Consider the following 25,840-nt stretch of genomic DNA (forward strand, 5'->3'; position numbering starts at 1 on the left):
ACCATAAAGGCAACAATATGTAAAGCTACAGATTGCATTAGGTATGATTATGATTTTGACTCATATGTTGAGTCCTTCAGCCCTCCTTGTCGTATGGTTTCAATGCCAGTTTCCTTTAACAATATCCTCCTGAAACTCACCACATCAACCTGTGCACATTCAGAATATCAGTGTATTCATGCAGGCGGTGGTGCAGGTGGTGGAGCAATCCCACAAGGAAATGACTTCTGTGTACAAGATTTGTTTACAATCTGTGAAATTTTATGAACCAGATTATAGTGTTTAATCACGTTTTGTCGCTAAACTAAATATGTTTCGTTCCACATTCATTATTCAAATTAAATTCAAATTACCCTTTAAGGTGAAGGCATATATAGAATACCTAGTGTCTGCTTTGATTCTAAATGCTTTTCTTCATAAAATTGAAACTGCAATTCAAGGCACTCTCACAGGCGTTTTGTTTGCCTGAAGATAAAGTTCAAGTTCATTCAAATCTCTTAAGGATATTTCAAGCGCTTGTGCTGGAAGCATTTCATCGATGAAGAATGAAACCTATCCTTGGACTGAGAGAACAGAGTAAAGCAACCGGTCCTAGTGACCAGAATGTCAAGTCTTCACAGTGATGGCATGATGGTGGTAAATAAGGTGTTGCATTAAGACACATACCTGCAGCACCAACCTATGGGTTTTCTAATGTTAACTGTATAAACACAGGAGCTATGTACAGACTAACAAGAATCCCTATATACACACGGCAGCTTATATATAGAGGTGATATGAGCAACACAAACATGAACTTTTTATAGAAACACAGCATGAATGAACAGTACATTATGTACATTCGATGAGTGGTAAGGTACTTACATATGCAATGACAAAAGTCTGCACTTTTAAGTCTGATTGGGCTAATTATACACATTTTAATGTAATACTACCATTACACTGCACTCAGGGATTATGTACTGTAATATGGACTTGAGGTATGTCGATGCACATCAAACAAATAACTCAAGAATGGAGACAAGTATGTACATATGGTTAAATACATGCTGGTTAAATATATACAGTATATGCACATAAGACTGACTAGACCTATGATGAGATTTCTTTTTGGTAACAGAACTGGAAGACACAATGCTACTCAAATTAGAGAGTCCTGGCTTTGGGGTCTGGTGGCTGATATGATGGAGCTGCAGTGGGGCCGGGGCCGTCCTGGGCTGAGGGTACAGCAGGAAAGGCAAAGACTCCTGAAGGAAGGGGGAAGAGAAACCCACTAACGGAGAGAGGTGAGGACAAGGCCCTGAATGGAGTAGGAGAGTGAAGCTGATAACTGGGACGGGGCCCGGCGGAGGGGCTGGTCATCATTGTTGACCCAGGGCTGTCAGGCCATGACAGGGGGAAACTGCTGACCTCTGGACCTGGGGCTGTCCATGATGATACCTAAAAGGGTTAGACATTGGGCAAATATTAAACTTCACAACAATGATTAACTGAATGTTTACAATGTAATGGCAGAAAATTGTTTCTCTTAGACTGTGTAAATGATTATGCATCCCTTTGCACTGGGACTCGGGACCAACTAATTTTGTGTTGTAGTACTTCTCTGTTATTCTCTTTTATTAATAAATTCTTCAAAGACAACGGTTTGTTGTAACTCAATTATTTACTCAATCCCTCAGCAGCAATATACAATTTCCACGACATACAATACAATCAATTATGTAGGTAAATACACAAACCAAATAGGATGTATTGTGGAATTGCTATCCAGTAGCACACTCAAAACTAAACAGTTCCTATTTGTTTGACTTATTATTTAGTTATTGTTGTTATTTGTCTTCTATTTCATCAATTACATTACCCTGCACATGTTACTTTTTGCTGTTTGCATTGTGATATTTAGTAGATTAACTATTATTTCCTTTCAGTATGATGGTGCAAGTCTTCCTGTTAGTGCGGTGCTAAAAATGTTAGCTAAGATTTTAGTAATTTTGTTTCTGAATACAAATAAGTACATAACTAGCATGAAACTCACATCTAAAGCACTAATCAGTTGTCCATGTGTTCGAGGCACAACTTGATCCCAAAGCTGCTGCCCGCTGATGCTCAGAGAGTTAGTGCGTGGCCTGTGGGTGACAATAAGAACCTCCTGGGCCCAGTCATCCATCAGCCGTTGCAAGTCTTCAGGTAGGGTGTTTTCAGTGGCACTAATGGATGTGCCAGTGTATGTGCCTGTCTTGTTGTTGCTGTTATTGGCCTGAGCTTGGGCCAGTCCCATCACTGGCTGATGAGAAGGAGGTGTGGCACCAGTAGGCGGCTGCTGGGATTGATTGAAAGCCCCTGGTCCAGCTCCAGACCCTAGGAGGACAGCCAGACTGATTAGCCTAATATACATTAACATGATTTTGAATTAATTCATTTGTAGTGAGACCTCATAATTCTACATACTGTTGCCACGCTCTTTGCCAAGACACAGTCGCTTCAGTGTTGACCCTATAACATATAAAAGACTTTATACAAAGACCATTCACATTAGCTTGTAAAAATGTTTAGTAACTGGATGTAGTGCAAAACAAAGCTGCTCAATACTGACACAGAAAAAAAGGACCAAACTAAAACCAAACTAACAAACAGGTAAACAATTAACAATCAGTCCCCTGAAACAAGACAGTGCATTTATTAGCAAAATCATGCAAGTGGTCCAGCTGGGAACCATATCAAAGTGCAGTGTTAGAGTGTTAGAAAGACAGAGATAAGAAAGAGGAGAGATATTAGAAATGTTATAGCAGAGGCGCATGTGGCATGCAGAAGTCCATTGCCTAGTAATGTGGGGTGCATAAGTCAAAAAAATGTTATAAGGTTGATAAACAGCACAAGCATCATAGGAGACAATTGAAATGTGAGATAATGCCAATTACTATTAAAATTAACCTTGGTTATTCAAACCTCAAACAACTGGTCCAACAAACAGGAATGATGAATAAAAATGATTCGATATTGTATTGGGCAAAAGTCTTGTTCTTCCTTTGTTTAGAGACATGTTTGTTTAAAATAAAATAATCATTGAATCAATCAAAATATTTACTTCTTCAACACAAAATTTACTCCTTGGGGGTTTGAATAAGCAATCTATTTCTGTGCATACATGATAAAGGCAAGTGATGAGGACGAGGCGAAGCAAAAGAAAATCCAGTGAGCTTAAAAGTAGAGAAATATATAATAATGATGGAAAACAAAAAAATGAAGCTATGCGGGAAGAGAAGAGATACAAACAGATAGACAAAGACACAGGCCCACTGAGAAATCTAGCCCGTGGCTTGCTACTCGATTTATAGGTCACTCTCTCAGATGTTTGAGGGTAATTAGCCCAGCCTGCAGAGGAGGGTAAAAAGAGCACACATTGAAATATCCAACCTTATTAAACAAAACACCACAAAGAACTTTACAGTCTAGTATTAGTGGGAACTGTTCAGCTAAGATGCTCTGTTGTGTGTCGCTGGTGGTCACCTTGTCCAGGTGGAGCTTGTGTGCCAGTGCCGTCTCTATGTAGTCCAGCGTAAATATTATCAGAAGACAAAGAGCCCTTGAGGGAACAGGGCTGCTGAGTTTGCACGGGCTCTGAGGTGGAGCTGGGAAGGTGGCTGGTGCATGAGCGAGCCCTGCTGTGAGTGGGGAAAGACCCTTTGGCTGGAGAGCCATTTAAACTCACTGTGGGCTCACCTGTACCTGTAGCAGCACCTGAGCACACACACACACACACACACACACACACACACACACACACACACACACAAGCATCAGAACGGTATACTCCCTGTTCTTACTGTAAATATTCAACATATTATACTGGATATTCTGAAAAGGAACTCACTGGATCTGCTGGAGTCACTAGATTTGGTTGTGACATTTCTAAATTGTTGCACCAGAGGGCTGAGAAGTTTGCCAGGCTTCAGTCTGTGCTTGCTGGACCTCTTTCTACGGCCAGCGTGTGGTGCAACATGTGAGAGACCCAGGCCAGGAGGAGGAGGCTTGCCAAGCCGTCGATACAGCAGCTCCACTTCCCCCCGCTGATGGGCCTGAAGCTCAGAGATCTCCCTAAGATGTCTGAGGGGATGAAGGCAGGAATAGACTGGTCACTTAAAAACTAACTAACAAAACATTTTCATGTAAAAACACTAAATGAGCTCAAAAGTAAACCACTGGCTACACTTACTTCTCCCTGAGTCTCTGTAGTTCCTTCTTCATGTCCGAGTCCTCCATCTCTGAGTCATTGTCACTGCTGGCATAGGCGGAGCCGTGCACGCCTCCATGCCTACTTGGTGAGTCAGAGCTCTGCACACTGCTGCTGCGCCCTGAGCGACGGAGGAAGGCCACAGCCCTCTTCATGAGGTCACTTCCTCTGCGCTCAGAGCGAGTATGTTGAGACGGGGTGGCGGGAGCCAGCTTTGCAGGGCTGCTCTCGGCCCCCGAGTCGGATGAGAGGAAGCGAGCATGTACTGTGACATCCACAGGGACAGAGGGCGAGGTCAGGGTGCGAGGCAGGGAGCCCCGCTTGGCCATGGAAGGAGGTGTGTCCAGGTAGAAATCAGGCGGGGCAGAGTAGCGGCTGCAGCGTGTCCTCTGTGTAATGTCATCTTCAGTGCTGACCACAGAGAAACGGCCAATTGTCGTGGAGGCAGTCATGGACTCCTGAACGTGGTCCCCATTGTATTCTACAGGGTGTGCCGGGGAGGCAGCGCTGCTCCAGCTCCTCTGCTTCACATCGCGTCTGTTGGCCACTTCAGGAGGAACAGAGATTATCTGCAAAAGCAAAGAACCAAGTGGGTTTTCACAAGGCATCAGGTAATGCTTCTGTTCTAGCAAATGCAGCTGAACCAACTGAAACACAATTCTACTTTTCCCTAAATGTAAGGAAAGTCTTCCTTTCGTACCTTAAATCGGCCTCTTGTTCCAGAGCAGGATGCAGAGTGAGGAACGTGTCTTCTTGACAGGGAAGCTGCAAAAATTGAAAAACAATTGCACTGCAGTCATCAACTTAAAGTAAAACACAAGATCAGTTAGACGTTAATGATGCCAGTCTTGTTAGATTGAATAGTGTCTGCTGTACATACCACACACGGCTGAGTCACTCAGTGTGCTCAAACTGTCCATTCTCTCTGGAATTTGAGGCTAATAGAGGTGACAGGATGGGAGACACAACACAACAGAGACATGTGAAAACTACAATACAAACCAATAATTACTGTCCTAGTATATAACTGTTAATATTGCCTAAAAGGATGAGGTCTGATGATGATGATGTCTAACTAAATATTTCTCATAAAATCTTACAATAGGCAGTACAGTTTTTCTTCAAATCCCTTATGCAAGTAAAGCATATTTCCATGTATCCAAATGGCATAGAGTATATGTATCTGGCAATTTATCAAACAAAAACTTGAAAAGCCGGCATTAATGGCAGACTATACCAATTACATGTACATTACATGTGATGATGTACTTTATATAGTATTGCCATGTTTGCAATTTACTGGCAAGATATTGTTGAACATAAATTGCCAAAATATGCTCACTCTTCCATCACTCCCAAATTGTTTTTTTTTTGCTGCTGTTGAAGGTTTGTTTATGCCAGTAATGTCTGTAAAAAACAATAATGAAGCATACCTATATTTTCAATAAAATGATCTGAAATACATAACATTGAGTATTCAATTAATAGGTGTATTAATTGAATACTGAATATTGCATATTTGTGTACAAATATACACAAAACAATCTAACCACATGGCCCATTGAGTTGCAATTGTACAGCTTTCAATCATAGGACATAATCCTCCCTAGCAGATTAAAACTAAATACTAAAGACTTTGTAATGAAATAACTTTTTTCGACTGCTGTTTTAATGGTGTAGAGTAAAATTGAAATCTCAAGTGTTAAGCCAACATAGAGAAGAAGTCATACTACTCTTAAAAAAATGGAAATATGAACATCTACAATTCTATGACCAGCTGAGGAAGACCGTGTGATACAATTCGAAAGCTCCAGAACAGCTAATAATGGACCTTGTGGTGAGATTGTTGTGTGGATGTGCCATGGTCAAGAATAAACTTTCAATTTCAACTGTATGTGGATTTACTGCACCTGTAATTTATCTAAAATATGTATACTGTTTAAGAAGTTACTAATTATTGTACTTACCAGCTGTTCTCCTGCCCTGTACCGTCCCTCCCCCATCGGCCCAGGCGTGCTGTTTCCTGACCCTCCTGTGGCGCTGTCTGGACCAGGAGGAGACTGAATGTACTCGGTGCCGGAGCCTGGTGTCTCTGCAGCACTGCCTGATGGATACATGGGAGCATATTCCTGGTAGAGCAAGTTCCTTAGTTTCTCATCCAGTGTTTTTATGGTGCTATCCACAAAACCCCCGCGGCCCAGTCGTCCTTCGCCATCTGCCTCACTGGGCCCTGTACAGTGCTGGGATGGCGCTGGGCTCTGGGGTAGTGAGGGCACTTTGGTCCCTCCTACGCTGGAAAAAGGCTGGTGGAGCACCACAGGCTGCTGTGGGCGCTCGCTCCGCGTTGCTGAGGCGTAGGAGACCGACAGTGGCTCTTTGACTACACCCGGCTCCTGGAGTGGAAGAGGAGTGAGAGGAGATCCACTCTGCAACCCGCTCACATCCAGAGACAGAGGCATGACCAGAGGGCAGCAGGGCACTTCGTCAGCCATAGAAACAGGACATGCCATGTCGAGCATCTGCTGAGCTGCATGGATCGGGGAGATGGAACTTAAAGGGGATCCCTGTGACTCATCAACTGGGAAAGACGTATGCGGGGATGATGGGGGCAAAGTTTGAGCTCTGGCTGGCTGGGCCTGATGAACACTGGGCTGCACCGAGCTGCTAGCAGGCTCCACTGATGACACTGACTGAAGGGTCGGGGGAGCAGACACAGGGGGAGACAGAGTAGCTAAGAGGAGAGGGTCTGTGTTGGACATTATCGGAGGGCTACAGAATCCATACACATCATAGGTGAAGCCTCCACTTCCACCTGACATCGTGGAGGACGACCCTTCTTCTGCCGGAGAACAAACATGATGAGAGAAAATAATTAAAGATTAAAAGATTCGAAAATAACCTTTTTTAAAGTGACAATTCCACAGTGGAGCAGTAGAGTTTTGTCCAGCTGTCACAAGATCATGCTATTGTTCCATGGTGCTGTCAAATGTTGTGCTGAAATTGCTCTGTAGAAACAAAGTCACCTCTGGACGGCCTTGCAGTACCACTCTCAGTAGGCTGGGGAGTGGCTGAACTCCCAGGAGACTGTGTAGTTGTACCATCAGATGGGGTGTCCTGGCTGGATGTGGGCGTCTCCTCTACTGGGCAGATTATGAACCATCTCTTTCCTGTGTGAAGAACTGCAATACAAGAGTTCAGACAATTACCACCCATGTTCTTGTGAGTGAATGTGAAAAATAAAGTTGCAAAAACAAAAAGATTTACTAGGCATAAGGATGGATACATTTTTTTAAAAGAGACACTTGTTTTACCATTCTGCTGATAGACAGCCTGAGGTGCTCCAGGCTGCTGACTCTGCAGAGTGATACACAAACGTGTAAGTCAATATACTACTTGCTACTTGGCTTGCCACTGTATTTTTTATAGTCATGTCTACACTTACTGTATGTATATGCATGTGTAGTGTGTATATATTCAGACTATATTCATACACCCCCCCCCCCCTTACCTCTCCTACCAGCCCTTCAAAAACTGGGCCTTGTTGAGGACTACAACTCAAAGTGGAGGCCCTTTCACCCTCCATGTCTTCATTCAGCATGTCTTCAGCTTTGTCTACAATGTCCTTCAGCTGGTCGATGAAAATCTCCTTCTCTAACAGCAGGATAAAGCCATTCTCTACCTGTAAAGATGTTAAACTATGTCATAAAAATAACTGGCAAAAAATGGCAAAAACTGTAAAATGTAGAACTAACCATGTAAGTGGCAATTTCCTCTGGAGCATCTCCATCCAGATCAAATTTAAATGTCACCATTTTGTGGTTGTGAGTCTCCAGCTGGCATTCGACCATTTTATCGCCCGTGTTGCAAACCTGTGGGGGCATGGGTTACACTTTACAATCAGACACATTAAGATTTTGTCATTTTAATTGTCACAGATTACACCATGACTCACATTGAGCATGCTCAGTTTGGGTTTGCTGGTCTTCTCTTGCCGGGAACGTGTGCGGGCAGATTTGCGGTGGTGTTTCCTGGGTTTCCCGTCCCCCTTCCCTCCACTTGCTAAGCTGTCATAGCCGTCACTTGTTTCCTTACCAGATGCCACGTCAGAGTTGAGACTATAAAAGGAAACATTTAAAAGCACTTTATCACTTCAAGGGTGGTGACACATTTTTATCACACAAAATTATAAAGAGAACAGAATCTGTAAAGAGCTGGAAGTCAGTGAAAAAAATGGCACATGCCTGTCATACGCATAGCTGGGTAAAGATACTGGTTTGTCCTGAAACCCATCCTGAAGACAGAAAAATGGGCACGTGTGAAACAGTTATTCACAATGGATCATGACTATATGGCACTAGTTTAAATGTTAATGTATGCTATTAGCTTTTGACCTTATTTTCACAGATAGCATATTTGGTCATTTTTTAGGTGGGATTTGAGACTTTAATGAGGTATAAAACTGATGTGAATGTAACTTGAGAGGCTACCTGTGGTTTGAACATGCTTTCTGAGTAACAATTAGATGTTAATGATGAAAGGCAAAATTTTTAAGAAGATACATATAGATCAGTTTTACACTTGAAAATGTACAAACTTTGGCTTGATCCCTACCTCTACACAGGGCTCTTGTTGAAGGGTGCTAGACACAGATGTCGACTCAACGTTTTGCTGAGTTGTGGCCTGGCCAGCATACTCAGACACTGAGATTGCTGTCTGGATGCCAGCAAGCTGCAGAACTGGAGCTGGGACTGAAGCTGCGACAGGTGCTGGAGCATGAGCTGGGGCTGCAGATTGAACTGGGGCCGAGGCTAAACCTGGGACTGAGAGTTTAGGTTTATCAATTGCAAAAGATGTGTCTGAGCTTTTTGGTGATTCATAAGTGAGACCAGATGCCGAAACTGGTATTTGAACTGGGGCTGAGGCTGAAGCTTGCACTGCTGATGGAACTTGTATTGGGACTGAAGTTGGGTCTTTTCCAAGGGTTGAAGCTTCAGTTTGAGGCATGGCTGATACTGGGACCAGTGGTTGGCTTTGTGCTGGGGCTTGAGTTTCAACTTGGGCTGTAGCTGAGACTGAGATTGAGGCTGGGGCGGGGACTGGAGCTGGAACTATAGGGGCTACAGTTAAGTCTAGACCACCTACAGTAGCTTCTGCATCTATACTGCTTCCCCAGTGAGGAGTCTGAACAGCAGGCAATTCAGGGTGAACTGGAGCCAAAAGGTGAACATCTGTCCCCTGTGGTGCAATCCTCTGTACCTGGAAAAAAACAGCACATTTAGTGAATTGTTCATGTGTTAATACAAATATTGTTCACCTCCAAAACCACAAATGCATGTCCTGCATGCACTACACCAATGGTTAAAACACATTGCCATCATAGTATGATAGATTTCCCATGACCTTAACCATTACAGTGAGAACTGAGTCACATATTCACCTGGACAGGCTGCTCAGCCAGTTCCTGCTCAGGGTGGGGGGCGGGGTATGGGGTGGTTTGTACCTGGGAGAGAGGTAAGGGATGGGTGGTATGGAAGCTACCAAGGTTTGTCTGAGATGTTGGAGGGCCGCCCTGCTGCTGGGGTACTGCAGGGGACATGGCCATGCTAAAAAGCTGAATAGAGGGCATGTGCTGAGGTGTCGACAGAGGAGTCTGAGGGGTGCCGAGAGTAGGCATAGAGGGCAAGGCAGCATGAGGGGTCAGAGGAAGGGAGGGGCGGTGGGGTGAAGGTGAGTAGTGGGAGCTAAACATAGGAGGGCCACTGCTGCTGTAGGCACATGGCAGAGGATCTAGAGGAAAGGGAGGGGGCTTGAAGCTCCCTGTTTGAACAACAGGATATGGTGAGGGAAACTGGGAAAGAAAAAGGGAAAATGATATAAAATGAACAACCAGTCGATAGAAATGGCATTCACACAGGCCCTTTATGTATGACTCAGCCCTGTAACATATATTAACTTTTGTAGGATGCTATACCAAATTCTACCTTAGTTTGAGCTTCTGTTTCTAACGCCACCAGAACGCACCTGTGTGCTGAACTGCAGGGGCAGGAGTGGGGGAGGAGCACTGGAGACTGACTGTGGAAAACTGGTAGATATGTCAGGAGGACTCAGGTGAGATGTAGGCTGGTCAGCAGATAACCGCTAAGGAAGGAGATCAAACATTTGTATTCCACTTTGACTGGTGCTTATGAATTCTGTGATGGAAATACAAACTAATTCTGAATTAAACTGACAAGATAGTCTCGTTCTAAAAGCTCCACTTTAATAAAGGTGAGCTGCAGGGCAGGTAGATTTATTGTGATGCAATTATTCTGTGTGGTTTGCAGTGTATGTATTGTAGCCTGCAGTAAGTTGTAAGAGATGATGGCTCTACCTGGGGCAGGACAGCAGCTGGTTGGAGATGACACTAAAGGGAGGAAAGACAAATGAGAAGGAAACACAAACCACGTGAAAAGCCCACACACACACACACACACATATATATAGATATACAGTACAAGATGAAGCATTTAAAAGGGGACATCAGGTGCACTTTATACCCACCTGACACACAAATGCCAAGCAGCGTGTTTTTAGATGGCTGGTGACACTAAATTGCACCTTAATTTCCTGTATGTTTGCACGTTTTAATTAACTATAGCATACATAACAGTTGACACTGAATGCGGATGATAGAATAAGTAATTTTGGGTGTCAAACATACATTAAGAACCATTAACAAGTATACAGTTGGTGTTCGGCCTTAATGGAGTAGCCTGTATGCATATAGGTAGCCCACGGAAATCTGCTGTTTAGTTTAGATCAACCAGCAATCCAAACACACTTGTGATGATCTTGCCAGGCAGCTCTGAGCAGTTGCAAGGGTTGAACTTTTGCCTCCTAATTCTGCTTTTATCTGTCTCACTGCAGCTGTTGCCAGGGCCTGTCGCAGTTTGATGCATGCAGTACCTGCTCCTGGCTGGGTTGGGCAGTAAGCTGTGGAGTCGGGGCTGCAGCTGGGAAGCTCTGTGATGTCTGTCTACTCTGGTGCACAATAGGGGCCGGCGTAGCTGGAGTAGAAACTGTCTTTTGGAAACACATGAGAGAGATCACATTTGACGGACCCTGTTTTTTAGGTATAATATGAAGTAATCATGTCTGTATATCTGCTCCAACAAATCATGCTCAAGGTTAAAATGTTCAAAGCAGGGGTAGTCATAAGCAAGAGATAGGGTTTTTTTTATCAGCTGGCAAGGTTCAGTAAGGCAAGCTAAAATAGTAAAGAAAAGTTTAGCGTTAATGTTTCGTCAGTCATACTGCATACACTGTGCTAGCACATTAATTTGTACGCTGCTAGACGCTTCTGCCCAACTTATCACAGAGACCAGAATTTAAACCCTTATTTTGATTTTGGCAGGAGCAGAGACTGTTGGGGTTGCTTTGCTACCATCATGGAAAGGCCAGAGGAGCAAAGCAGCTGGCAGAATGTAAAAAATGAAAAATACAGCAGGCTGCTGTTACCGCAGGGTTTAGCCTACATGAAGCCTCCTTCTCTAACCTACCAGTGGATCTGGACTGCCGTCACTGCCATGTGGTGATAATAGCAGATTCCTGTCCAGATTTGGGCTAGGGAAGAGCGGGACATCCAGGCTCTGCCTCTTATCTATATGCTCAAGTAATGAGGATGTACTACCCCCAACCTCCCTGTGGCTGTGCATTGGATGATTAGCAGAGAGGGTGGGGGAACTGGTCCTGCGGCCGACGATGTGATGAAGACAGTGGTTGAGAAGAGTGAGATCACCACCTTCATACAAACTCCGAGGGAGCACAACTTGTGAGGGTGGAAAAAGATGTGAAGGTGAAGTCACACGGGTTGTTTGACTGTTTGATGATGGGGGAGAGGTTGAAGCCAAAGGAGGAGGCAGAGTGACTGGAAGAGACCTTGCCAGATGAGGAGATGTGGATGAGCCTGTCTTAAAGACTGGCGTAAACTGGGGGGTTGTGGAGAAAGAGTGTATAAGTGTGTTTCCCAGAGGCCCGTCTCCCCTTGTCCTATCCCTCAGGAGGAGAGACATGCAAGCCTTGCAATGGCGGCGGGGTTGTGGACTGTGTGAGACGCTCAGGCGGTGCTCTGAGGGAGGTTGTAAATTCAGGGGAGGGAGAGGTGAATTGAAATCACTCGCTGAGTCATGATGAGAGTTTTGATGTGGGGGCAAGAGAGTAGCTAATAATGATGGATTTCGCGCAGAGTTAGAGGACAGGTAGTCTGTGGCATGCAATGAGACCTCTGTGCTATTTGCTGAAACCAGATCCTGTGACGGACACAGACAGGGGCTTGGATTCATTGTCTTAGCGAGAGAGTGTGTCCTACAGCGTAACATCTCCACCAGGGATGTGCTTCCACGCCTAAAACACACTGTGCTCTCAGTGATGAGCAGGTTGTCATGGCATACAAAGGGATCACTGTTGTGACGCTGATCAGGTATCATTCCAAAGAAAAAAATACAAATGTTGTTATTTTAGAAAAGAACTCAGAAAAAAACCCAAAATGAAGGATTTAAGAAGGTTTCCAAAGAAATAAGAAATGCTTTCACTCACTGTTTGAGACTGATAAGGCTCCTGGTGCAGTTGTGCTGCAGATTGTTGATAGGCCCCAGGATGCAGCTGACCTGTGGTTTGCTGGTAGGCCCCCTGGTGTAATTGAGTGGATGTCTGTGTGTAGTTTTCATGTGAGGCCTGTGCTGTGGGTTGCTGGTAGGGCCCCTGGTGCAGTTGAGGTTCAGCCTGTGTAGGAGGACTGTAGATCATCTGAGTTGTGGAAATGGGTTCTGTAAGCGACTGGTAGAGGCCATTTTGCTGATTGTTTAGATCATCTAATTGCATGGCAGAGCTCGCTCCACTGTCAGCTGTAATAACAGAGGGAATAAAACATTATAATTCACCACGATGCCCTTTGTAGCAAGGACAGAACCTCAGGCAGGGCAGAGGGAGAATAGCATCTCATTAAAATTCAAATGGTGGGTGATGATGTCTCATTGCTGACTAATAGGTGTTACTCAGACGCTGCAGAGGCTTTTCTCTGTTTCTCTCTTACATTCACAACCACCAATTTAATCATTTTAAGTCATAGTCAGTGTCATTTCCTGTTAATGACTGAGTGAGTTCAGACAGGTCTTGGATTTATTACCAGAGACAGAAGTTGTATGATCTACGGTACATTCATGATTGTTTCTAGTTGTAGGTTCTCACATGTAGTAGATGTGGTGGCGGGCACGGAGCAGATCAGGGTCTGCTGCTCCGCTTCTTGGTCATCATATTCTGTTGTAGCTAATGTAGCTGCCTGTGGTACACCGGTACCGGGCACCTGCAGTAGGTTCTGCTGTGTCTTCTTTACAGACGCCTCGCCATTACCTGACGAGACAGTCCGCTCTCTCCTCCATTTGATGAGAGCCACGCGGTCCCGGATAGACTTCCCAACTACCTTTACATCACAGTCCAGGAAAAACCCTGATTCCACCTACAGGACACAGGTAAGATGAGTGGTGTAGCTCAGAACAAACCAGGTAATGGTTGTCATTCAACACCTTTTATAATAAATCAACAAATATACATTCTGGTCTTCCCCTGAACTAATAAAGAAAAGCTTTTTAATGCCTTCTCGTACATTTACAAAGAAGAGCAAAGATCAACTGATCAGTTGCTCTAGTTTCAGTCAATACAGTACACGCCTCAAGTCTACTACTACAGACATGACCACAAACTAACTCCTGGTAACATTACACCTAATTAAAAGGACGCAACGTTGTGTTACAAAGTAAAGACGGATGCATTATAGCAAGATACTTAGTCTACATACAGAAACCTACAGTATGTAGTGAAATGATACTAATAATCCACAACAAGATGTACTGATATTGTGTACTCATTGTGTATTATTATGCTTATGCCACAGTTATCACAAGCAAAATAAGAAATTATGTTTACCATCCTGTTTCACCAATGAGAGTTATCTGGTGGTGTAGCACAAAGCACAAGCATCGTTGCTATGTTTCCTGCAGCTTAATGTTCCTACAACTATTTTTGAATTGTCAATGGATTTTAATAGACACCTACCAGCCAATCAGAAACTAGCATTTTCCAAGTCTATGGCTGAGTTGACAAATGAAGCCGGCTTGTGGAAAGAGTCTGGCTCGTACCAACAAATGCCAAGGTCAAAAGAGAGCAGAGACATCCAGACCAGTCTAAGGCAAAGGGAGTCAATCTTTTTCTTGTAACACCTGGTTTCATACCTCTAACTTACTAAAACATAATAATAATAATAAAGTTACCATCCAGCACCTTAAAGAGGTGGTATTATGCTCATTTTCAGGTTCAAAATCTTATTTAGAACAGGTTTACATGGTTTAATTTTCAAATAACACCATATATTTTTTCATACTGCACATTGCTGCAGCTCCTTTTTTTCACCCTGTGTTGAAGGATTCATTTTAGCTATGAAGTGATACATCTTGTCTCTAAATGATCTTTGTTGGGAGTTGCACAAGCGCAGTTCCTAGTTAAGGACTACTAGCCAATCAGAAGCAGAGAAGGGTGGGTCAGTGAGAAGCAAACACGGCTTCGGTTCAGCTGTACATGTTGCCGACCAGCTTAGCGACATAGACTGGAGCAAGAGTTTCAGAGTGGTGAGTTATTAATCTGTAACAAATGTATCTTTCATCTAAAAAGTTTTAACTGAGCTCTGTCTCTACATCACAGTAACAACTTCATGTCCATTGACTGCCTGGAGGGTAGCTAGTGTTTGGAAGGGAGAGGAGGTGTGTGCTGCAGCTCAGTGTTTTTCCACCGGTGTTTTTGAGGGCGTATCAGAGTAGCAGCTTGGCGAGCGTTATATGCAAGTATATCCAGCTGCAGCCCACAGACCAGATGGAAGTTAAACTTCCAAATATGGTGTTGTCAGGTTGGTGCTGTAGGGTTAACTGGTCGACATGCATACAATCATTAACTTTAGGCACACACCCTGTGATGGTTAGGGTAAGAGTAATATACTTTGGGGGGCTGTCAGGAATAGTTAGCTAGCTAGCTCCGGTTAGCACCCCCAGGCCCAGTCACACAGACCACTGCAGCCAACACAGCAGATGTGTCCAGCAACAGCTGAACAATACTGTTAATGTTCGTACTGCTGTTATTCTGTCATTAAATTCTCAGTAATGTAAAGTTTTAACCGAAATCAAGATACATCTGACTCGTGATGTAACACTACAGAATATTCTTGGTTCGTGAAACTTAAAATCACTTTGAAACAAATAAAATATAACAACAGTGGTAAGAATTGAAACAATGCTATTATTATCTTTAGGCTATAATAAATAAATATTTGCAGGAATTATAGTATTAATATACTATATTAATAATATATAATTATAGTAAATATTAACATATATATAATATTAATATATATATGTACACTGATTACTACGTTGACACTTGACCTATGCACTGGCCAAGCGGCCGACATAAACGTCATCACATTTTGTTCGCGGTGCCTTCTGGGACAAACTATATATGGAGGTTCAGCTTTCGTCAACTTCCGTCAACTTCCGTCACGTTTGTCTGCAGGCTGCAGCTGGACCCTTCTCGTTATATGAGGTGCATTTAGCTTTCATCCCTGTGACGTCACAAGGATGAAAGGGAAGCGGCTGGACTACGAACGAGCTGTTTTCATGCAGTTCAGAGCAGAGTTTTCTGTTGGAGATGGGAACTCCCTTTGGGGTGGACTTGGGCTTTTTCACTTTGCAAACCTATTACATGCATAAAACTCAATAAAGGAGAGGGAAAAAGCCAAAAAGCATAATACCACCTCTTTAAAGAAAAAGTCAAACTCTACAACTACTGTCTGTTTATTTTTACCATATACAATGATTCTTTCAGTAACTCAAAATATTTACCATTTCTTGGGCAACAACTTCTGGGACCTCGCTCACCAAGTCAAAGGTAAATTCAATGGCACCAGTGTCCTTGTACTTCCCCTTCAGCTTTTTAGTATCCTCAACCCACAGCTTCAGAGCAATGGATGATTTCTTCCCATCATCCTCTTCATTGAGCTCCACCCTCACGCCTGTATCCTCTGCAAAGAATGCATGGTTCAGGAGGTCCTTGATAGAGTACCTGCAGGGAATACAAAAACACCAGCAACTCACCTGCCATTAAGGCCACTATGAAAGTAAAATCTAATTATGCACAACACACCGAAACATTAACTGTGCCAGAGCCAAATACTGGCATTAATGTCACACTGCAGGAACAGAAACAAACAACATGGTGTTGAAGCAAGGATCAATCTCTACCTACACACAAAATACCTCTAGAGCCTTGAGACACTATCAAAAGTCCTGGTTCACTTACCTTTCTTCCCATCTGTGACAGATACATTCCCCGATTATTTCCTTAATTTCTGGGTCACTGACTTTACTATAGCTGGCAGGTTTCACTCCCTGCAAAACAAACAGGGATTAACATGTCTCAGTTTACAAACTGACACACTGAAAATAGAAGTACTTAGCGCCCGACTGTGTAACCGAGGAAGTAAGTAATGTCTGCAGTGTCATAAAACATTAAATACAGACTCTGCAAGATACATTTTCTCCCAGACATCACATCTCTGGGGATTAAAAAGCTACTGCTATACAAGAGGACTTCAGCAGCACTGGAACGATTAGCTGAGTTATAAGTCGACCCTCGAAAGAAGTGCTTAAAATTATGATAACTAGATAATTATAGGGGTTATTTATGAAATTAAAATACTAATTTTATGGTTAAAGTGAGACTACGTAACCACTGAAAGAAGAAACAAAACATTCTTCTTCTTTCAAATGAAAAGCTGAATTCCCAAGAAACTAAACCCTTGCTCAGTTTAATGCAGCATTACCTGCTCTGGCATGACAAGTGGTTTTGGTGGCTAATATTAGCTAATGTGGCTAATGTTACCTAATGTTAACTAACCCTAACCCAATAGGTAAATACTGCTGAGTTAGTTCACTGACTTTATGACCCTTCTCCACATCTGCTACGGTAACATTTAGCATCTTAGTTACATTATAAACTGTAGTTTACCGTATTTTAACATTTAGCATTATTCCTTCACTGTCATTTTGTAGCCACAGCTGCTGCTGTCCAGCAAAAGGTGAATATTTGCTTTCATATTTCTTTTCATCACTATAAATTGAATGCTGGTTTTGGCTGCTGGTCATACTAAATTTGAGAAGATTTACTTTTAATTTGGCTAAATATGGCGGACAGATGTCATCAGTTCTAACATTTTAGTGATTGCATGTTTTGTCAGTCAAATATAGTCAGTCAAATGTCTGATTAAGTGACTGAAAATAATTAATAGTAGCAAAATTTAGTTAAAAACAGTTAACCTTGCTTTATGAAAATTACATTATCTTATTGTAACAAGAAATAAGAATTAAGAAGAAATGTGTGGCAAACAAGTATTTAAAAATGTTTCTAACACTGACTGAAACAGTTGTAATAGCAATGACAGAGCTGAACAGCTTTAAATGTGAACTCACGCTGGTGACTTTACGGTAAATCTGAGCAGCGTTTTGACACTCAGAGTAGGGGTATTCTGAGGTGGCCATCTCCAGCATACACATCCCAAAGGCGTAGACATCCACAGCCTCATCATAGTGTTCCTCATACATCTCTGGGGCCATGAACTCTGGAGTGCCTGGAGAATTAATGAGTGGGAGATCAATTATACACTGACATGCAGTTATCAGTGTTTCATCATATTTCAGTGGGATCACTGTAATCCAGCACAGCGGCTTAATACATGATTCCCAGAATGACAGACAAGAAAGAAGCTGAAAAGAAAAGAAAAAGAAAAGAAAATTGCAAATATTGGATTTTTGGAGCAACTTCAACACAACAACAGGATGTTACTCTTTGACAAAAATATCTGTTTTGTGATTCTTTAGACATAATTGTGTCATAACAGTTTAAAGCATCTATAATCAGTATTTCTTTTTTAACAACGGATCACAAAAAGAGAAATATCACTCGACTTTGCATTTCCCCTCAGATCTACAGAGCTTTCCCTTTGTCCTTGAGGTCATTGTTTTGGTTTAACTGCTACACCTTTACTGTTTTGGCACTCTCACCTCTTTCCTCAGTGTTATTTTTGGCAGCAGCAGGCAGCTGTTTTCAGTGAAAAAACTCTAAAAAGCCACTGCACACTAACTGTCCTGCACCAAACAGCAAACAGACATGGTTAGCGACTAGCTAGTGAATATAGCAGAGCATTTAACAGCTAAAGAGACAGATAATTCTGCTTTAAAAATAATGTAATATGTCAGTGTTGTGTTTTACTTGTTTCTGCTGTCCCTGAATACCCCCCAAAAAACTATTGCAGGTTTAAAATAAATAGTCACAAGTCAATAAAGCAGCATATTGCTGACTAGCTGATGACTAACCAATAACACTTTTAGCAAAGGAGGCCCTCTTCAGTGTTGCCAGGCCCAGGTCTCCTATTTTGACAGAGCCTGTAGGACCAGTGATGAAGATGTTGTCACACTTGAGATCTCTGTGGATGATCGGAGGGGTCCTTGTGTGGAGGAAGTGGAGGCCCTTGAGAATCTGTCTGCACCAGCTCCTAAGAACTTTAGGCTTCATCACCTTAAAACGCTTCAGATACCTGTGGGGAAATAAACACACCATGATAGAGATGTTCCAGTTGTCACCAGGTAAAGACATTTGCATTTAAAACACACACCAAGTGGTTATAGACAAATTTAACATATGAAGGTATGTCCCCACTAGTCATTGTTCGGGTAAAATGTTTTCATTGAGCCGTTTCTGTGTTGCAAATTGTTACTGCTTTTATTTAAGCAAACACACAGTCAATATGAATCCCAGATGACTCTTCTATTGTCAAACTAATCTCCTCATATTGACTGCTTGAAAACCTTTTCCCATTGTGTTGCCCGTACTGTGTTTTGGATTAATTTGTTCTTTTTTTAAATTAGGTTTTGAGCAAGAAAAACAATGGTAAAATCACAAATGATTCTTTTTTTAAAAACATGAACAACTTCTTGGAGTTTCAGTCTCTAACAGTCTAGCATTAGATTTACTGTAATGTTGTCATTCAGTGGTGTGAAACTTGATACACATGATGTAGACAGTTAAACTGACTAATAGAAGCATTAGGAGACTAATATTTGCGTCTTACCATCAGTGACTTGCAGTCAGGTATAAAGTATATAAGGACACATATGAGCTGAGATAGGGAGGATACCATGGTATCTCTAATACCGGTAAAGATAATTATAGAAAATATTTTTCTTGTATTTTCTAATTGACTCTCACGTTTTTAGTGTCCCTGAGGTCATTAGCTCTGTCACCAGAACGATGCACTTCTTCCCTTTAACCGGTGATTCCCAGAAGTCATAAAATCGCACAATGTTGGGGTGCTGGAGAGCCTTCAACATCTCTGCCTCCTCTTTGAACCTCTGTCTCTCAGCTTTGGACAGTTTCCTTTCCTGGAGAAAAAAGTAGAAGACACTTAATTTTTAAAAATGAGAAATAATGATTGCAAGTTCGCCCACTCTTTTTTTCCCTCTAGTATTCTGGAGCCTTATCAGAGCAGCAGTGGATTTGTCCAAATTTAACAGGATTGAGGGGTTGTGGAGGAGGAAGGAGGGGCAGATTCATCATCATTTTCAGTGTTTTTCTTATATAAAGCGGCAATGGAAGAAATACACTATCTTCAACCTTAAATAGGCTGGTGTTGCTTTAGGAGTGGAGCTCTGTTAGAACTGGCAGTGGCTCATGTTTGGAGTGAACACAATTTTGGCATTTTCAGCGGGTAAACATCTGGGGGTATGAACCATTTATAGTTTTTTTTCACCACCACTGTAAATAAAGCACACAGCACTAAAAACACATCACAACTATGAATGGAATCCTAACTGCATTTTCAGGGTTAGCCTTATTTAATCTGGTGCGATACAGAGACAGGCACATCTGTCATGACAGCTTAACTAAAGATTAAATTGCATTTTAATCAGTAAATGCCAAATCAGCTGCTGGTAGAAACAATAGAATGCAAAAAAAAGACCATTAAGAGTTTATACTGGCAAGCTGGAGCTAAGTAATGTTCTATCACAAGGCCCAAAAAAGTGTTTTAAAAAGTTACTGTGTAAAATCTTCCATCTTTGGGTATACAAGCCTGGTGAATCTGTGTGTACTGGATCAATATTTTGGCCCCTGCTTTCCCTGTTGTATAAATAGTAAAACAGCTGACAGTGAACATCCGCTACATTCCTGTTTCTCTGCAGTCAGCAAGGCAGATACAACCCAGAGGCTTCGGCCACGACAAATGCTACATGACCTCCAGATTTTCTCTCCTGCTGTCTCATTATACACACTTTAAGGGTAACAATGAGGCTGCATCTCGTGTTTTAAATGTCTGGGACAATGAGGCTGCATCTCGTGTTTTAAATGTCTGGGACAATCTACTGTATGTCTCTTGGCATTGATTATTGACTGATGCCGGGGAATCAGATTTCATTCACAGCCCATATTGACCTATGCAGTGCGCAGCCTAATGCATCTTAGATTTCGTGCAGCACTGTGAAGGATACACTTCCCGCTTTAGCTACCCTCATAATGCTGATTCTTACTAAAAACAAATATATTTCAGTTTATATATGTCAGTTTATATTCAGAACTTTAAGAATTCTTTGCAAAGAGCGAATCTAAGCAGGGTGTGGCACTTACAACACAGAATCTGCTCTACTGAGACTACTACTGAGTATGAAAATACAGCACCTAATGAAGTGTGGAGTAGTGAGGACACAATGTTGCAAATAAAATAAATATAGGACCCTTGTCTTGCTGTGTAACAAATACTACAGGTCTTGCATGCTTGTCTTCAGCTCAACCCTTTCCCTCTCTCTCTCTCTCTCTCTCTCTCTCTCTCGTCTCTCTCTCTCTGTCTTGGTGCAGAGGGCTGCATCAGCAGGATTCACTCTCCAAGCACATCTGTGTGGTAATAACACAGGAGGATAAATCCATGTTTATTATTCATTACTAAGCAATGAAACAAGACATATAACACAACAGTGAGACACAGATCCCAAAGCCGTCAAGTGTTTTGGCATTTCACTGAATCATGTTGCATAATTTGCTAATTTTGGTAAAAAGAACTTGCTCAGTAAATATTTGATCATCATTTACTGGATAAATAAGTACCAGTACTAGCAGCCCGGTTTGCTCGACTCCAGTTCTTCAAATACGATCTCTAAATCCTTCTATGAGCATATCTGTTTTCTGCTGTCTCACTCTTAGTCTTATCCCCAAACACACGCACAGTACAGACAGTAAGGGAACAGGTTTTATGGTTATGGTGGCTTTTTGTGAGGGGGCACGCAGACACGGAAGCTCTGAAGGGCAAGGCCTCACCTCCAGGGACAGAATGGTTGAATCATCATTAGATCTCCCTTAAGAACCCGCTCAGACGCAAATACACACACACACACACACGCACACACTGTAGATATATATTTGCTGTAGTGATCATCCTGCATGATACATGCCTTTTACTGATACACATTCAAAAAAAGTACATCCTCTAGAAACAGTTAATAATGTAGAAGGGATTAAAGATATATGGTTGGTAAGAAGACATGAAAATACTGAGTACAAAACAGAGTATTACTCAATACTATGTTATAGAATTCAAGTAACAAACGCAGAGAGCCGGGGCTGAAATGTGGGATATAAACAGGAGACAACATCTTGATTAATTCCTACAAGACCTATTTGAAGTTTCACATCCAAATGAGCCTCATTACATGTATGATGTGGTGCTAACATCAACACAACAAGAAACTTCTGTTTCTGCCTCATTCTAATCTAGACCTGTGTTGTTACTAACAAGAGCTGTGAGATAAGCACAATGAGTTGGGCTGTAATTTTTATTACTATTCCCTCGAGCCGTACATTGCGAACCTGGATTCTGCCTGAGTAGGAAGACAAAAAAAAGCTTCAACTGTGTTTGAATTGCTCTGAAGTCACACTAAATCTATAAAATCACACTGCAGGGCTGTGCCTCAGTCACAAATTCTATTCTCATTATGATAATTTAATATTTTTTTGGCCTTCAGTATACTGAGAGTATACAGGGAAAAATAGCATAGGCCTACTGCTGAAAAAAACACTGTTATAGACTTGCTTTGAACAATTCAATCAAGTATTTTATATATTCTTAGGACAATAACCATAGTATGACTGTAGCAAAGATATGAACTATCTGTAAAAATGGAAGGAAATTAAGAAATGTCTCTCGCGTATCAGAAACTTCAGACACAATTTTGTTGGGATTGAAGCCTGTGCATGTGTCCACCGTGTATTCTGTTTTGAACTAGGTTTTTTGGAGAATACTGTATAAAAGTAGTAAATCTCACAGAAGTATTACTGCATTTAGTGAAATCTCCAGGCAGGTTATTGCTCTGGACAGACTGCAAAAGCTTAGCACATTTTGAGCCCTGAAAGGGCAACCACTGTCTGCAGGTCTGTCTGCAGGCTAATCTGTATATCACATGGATCTAAACTGATCATTAGATGACCACATACACAGATTACTGACACACTAAGCTGTCACTGATATAAAGCTATGCGTTAGCACCATGCTAAAATTCCCACTGTGCATAAGGAGTGAAAACTGTTTAAGGTGCAATAAATGCCTCAACATCCAAGAGTGGATATGGATTATTGTCGGGTTTTTATGGTTATTTGTTGCCTCTTAATGGTACAGCCACTTGTCAGTCAGGAGCAGGGTAAAACTGATTAACCAGTCAGCAGTCACAGGCATTTGCATAACATATAGCCTTCTTTCTCATTGATGATAGTGATATTTTGTAATGATATTTTTTTATCAAAAGAGTCTTCTACAGTTTTTCTAATCTCATATTGCTGAAATGTTATTCTGGGCAGCACCCAGATAAGATACCCCATTCGTTTTCCATAATGTTTTTGTTAATGAGCCATCATTTAAATATTTGTTTCCTAGGAGAAGTATCATTGCGATAATGTTCACAGTGCAGTGTGAGGAGGAAGAGACCTGTCTTAGGTTTTTATTTTTTTGTCAGTGCTCACATTGCACCAGCTTTCCCTCATAAAGCCTAAATCTTGTCATCATTTAGTTTTGCGTCACTCAGCGTTAACAAGACACCTGTCTTCTCCTTTTCCTCTTGACTTGAAGTCATTCTGCTCTAAGCAGTTAATGTCAAAGCAGTGAATGTGCCATGGACCCTTTATTAACACTATTTTACCTGATGGACCCTGGCCTGAGAGTTTGATATGATCTGGTAATGTACACATATCACTGTTTCATCTCCAAATGAATGAAGTTACAGAGTAATTAAACTAATCCTTTGTTTTCTGGGGAAACAGAACACATCCAGAAAGACCCCTGAGTGTCCTCTGGACCCTAGGCAACCTGTGCACAAGACTGCATACTAATAAAGGATCTATTTTTAGTGCAGCGCTACAGATCCCAGTTAACAGACCTATTATTGGTTTGATTGATGTTGGGCTTGAATGATCGATGAACCCACCTGGAGTTCACACCACGCCACTTCGACCCAGGTGTCGGTGTCAAGACCTTTATAGACGGTCTTGAAGGACCCTCTGCCCAGCTCAATGTCAAACTTGAGGAAGCGGCCCCCAGGTGAAGTGGACACGGCCTTCATCCCGGGTTCCTCTTCGTTCTCGTCACTTCCTGCTTTACCTGTGACATCCGAGGGAACAACCTCTGCAATCGTCTCTCTCACGCCCCTGTCTCCCTTATCCTCGTCGGCGCTCGCGCTCTCTGTGGCGCTGTCCTTCAGCTCCACCTGGCTTTCCCTGCTTGAGGTCTCTTGGAGGCCCAGCCGGGCTCCCTGCAGAACCCGGGTCCGACTCCGATCAACGATGGTCCGCAGGTCAATGTTGAGCACCGGGCTGCTGTTGACACAATCCGGCGTGTCCACCGGCTGCTCCTCGGAGTCTGACACCCACAAGCTCCGCCGGATGAACCTCTGGCGGATCAGCCCCTGGTAGTCATTGGACGGGTACGCGCTGGGGTCACTCGCCCCCCGCTGGGCTCCGTTTTGGATGTTGACATTGTGGTCTGTCCCATTTTCATAAACAGGCCTACGGGCATTTGCATTAACGTCCGAATCTAAATTAGGCACCGAGGAAAATGTGGATCCCAGTGGCGGATCTTTTCTTGAATCGTCCGCCGAATCCATCCCTTCTTAACTTGTTAAACACTTACCGGCGACATTGTACAGGGAGGGAGGATGATGAGCATGCTCCTCTCCCGGCGGTGGGAGAGTTTGCTGCTTATACCTGCAACACTCGCAAGCAGTGACGCAGTTCGCCGGCTCAGGATGTATGGCCTTATGCCTTGAATTTGTTCAGGACAGAGAGCATGTCCACAAAACGTCCAGCTCGGAGGATGGGTGCATTGCTCCTTGGCACCTCACGCCCCGGCCCACCTTGGTGCAATACAGCGCAGAGGGCTATTCAAGTTAAGCTTGATGTCATTGCCAGCTCAGCCTGTGAGCTCACGAAATCAGTTTCCTCCACATCGTAGCCCATAAGGTAGCATAGGCCTACTATGAAAATGTGATTCGTTCCGCAGATAGATGACTGGCCTACAGTGGATAGGTCGGGATGTTTCGGCTACACTCACTAATCCCCCCAAAGACACATCACGGGACGACCAAGTGCGCAGCTGTCAGCCTCTGCAAAGACTCACCAACCCGGGCTCTGGCTGATGCAAATAAGAAGCAGGTGCTCCGGGTGAAAATCTGAATAAGTTCCGAGAAGTGTGACTTCAGCCTCTCTGCATTCTTCCTTTAATTATCCGCACGTAGCCTACTTTGTTTCTCTCTGGTGTGGCATGCAGGATGGACACAAGCGCTTATCAGATTATGTCCACTGCGGCACCGCGTCCCGCAGGTTTGTCGGAGCAGGCAGCTCTCGTCCGGCTGATACGACTGTTGTCTTCCCACATTTCACTTCTTTCAGCTTTGGGAAAACTAGATTTTTCACGGCACAACCCACGCCCCTAGCAACAACACGCATCCAATACCTCGGCGCGTTTTTAGGCGGCACCCTCAGCCTCCCCTGACACAGGCTGCGTGGACCACACCACTGTCATAGTGACGCGCTAAGCCTCCAATGGGAAGATGTCTGTTAAAGCCTACCCGACCAACAAGGATCCCGCTGCTAGGAATTAACAAGAGAATCAGACGCACCGGACCCCATAACACTCATAACCTACATGGACCACCGTGGAGGGAGGCTAATGAGACTCATTCAGTAGTCATAAGATTGTGACGTTCTCTCCCTAGTAATTTATCTATGAAACACAGCATGCAGTGTTTTAGAATTAGGCCTATGCCAAATAATATTATTGTTTGGGGAGTTACTTTTTTTACTAGTAAGATACTTTCTTGTATCCCTGCACACTTTTACTGCAGTAAACGTGTTGCAAGTTGTGTGCCTCTAGAACCTATTTCACATATTTCCATGTGAGTTACAATGTGAAACAAATAAACAACGTTTAAAAGGCTATTTTCA

The 25,840-nt window shown here is 42.8% G+C and overlaps 1 protein-coding gene across 10 annotated transcripts; it reads right to left on the bottom strand.

Annotated features, from left to right (window-relative positions):
- Positions 1 to 775: 775 nt before the first annotated feature.
- wnk2 (WNK lysine deficient protein kinase 2) lies at positions 776 to 25,518 on the bottom strand. 10 transcript variants are annotated; one of them, XM_038697123.1, is made up of 30 exons: positions 23,827 to 25,517; positions 19,574 to 19,746; positions 18,682 to 18,902; positions 17,779 to 17,936; positions 16,610 to 16,698; positions 16,153 to 16,372; positions 13,457 to 13,724; positions 12,806 to 13,113; positions 11,770 to 12,681; positions 11,177 to 11,293; positions 10,602 to 10,634; positions 10,253 to 10,369; positions 9,669 to 10,079; positions 8,843 to 9,487; positions 8,473 to 8,522; positions 8,184 to 8,346; positions 7,984 to 8,100; positions 7,740 to 7,910; positions 7,543 to 7,585; positions 7,255 to 7,410; positions 6,199 to 7,070; positions 5,112 to 5,169; positions 4,932 to 4,996; positions 4,214 to 4,800; positions 3,872 to 4,104; positions 3,508 to 3,738; positions 3,298 to 3,372; positions 2,449 to 2,493; positions 2,036 to 2,358; positions 776 to 1,440 (listed from the first exon to the last, which is right to left on the bottom strand). In XM_038697123.1, the coding sequence occupies exons 1-30, from the start codon at positions 24,499 to 24,501 to the stop codon at positions 1,147 to 1,149; spliced, it is 7,830 nt and encodes a 2,609-aa protein (XP_038553051.1). In that variant the 5' UTR covers positions 24,502 to 25,517; the 3' UTR covers positions 776 to 1,146. The 10 variants fall into 10 exon arrangements, with proteins under 10 accessions (XP_038553051.1, XP_038553050.1, XP_038553052.1 ...); XM_038697122.1 differs by having other exon boundaries at positions 3,274 to 3,372; XM_038697124.1 differs by lacking the exon at positions 3,298 to 3,372.
- Positions 25,519 to 25,840: the final 322 nt, after the last annotated feature.

This window comes from Micropterus salmoides, unplaced genomic scaffold, assembly GCF_014851395.1.
Source record: "Micropterus salmoides isolate LMB-PRFRI ecotype aquatic unplaced genomic scaffold, ASM1485139v1 Ms_hic_scaffold_4, whole genome shotgun sequence".
Classification (NCBI taxonomy): Eukaryota; Metazoa; Chordata; class Actinopteri; order Centrarchiformes; family Centrarchidae; genus Micropterus; species Micropterus salmoides.

Excerpts from the sequence above, each read along its gene's own strand:
- wnk2 (XM_038697122.1), bottom strand. The coding sequence starts at position 24,501 with ATGGATTCGGCGGACGATTCAAGAAAAGATCCGCCACTGGGATCCACA. Across the intron at positions 11,294-11,769 it reads ACGGCAGTCCAGATCCACTG|ACAGTTTCTACTCCAGCTAC; the intron begins GTAGGTTAGAGA and ends TGTTTCCAAAAG. Across the intron at positions 10,635-11,176 it reads CCCAACCCAGCCAGGAGCAG|TGTCATCTCCAACCAGCTGC; the intron begins GTACTGCATGCA and ends TCCTCCCTTTAG.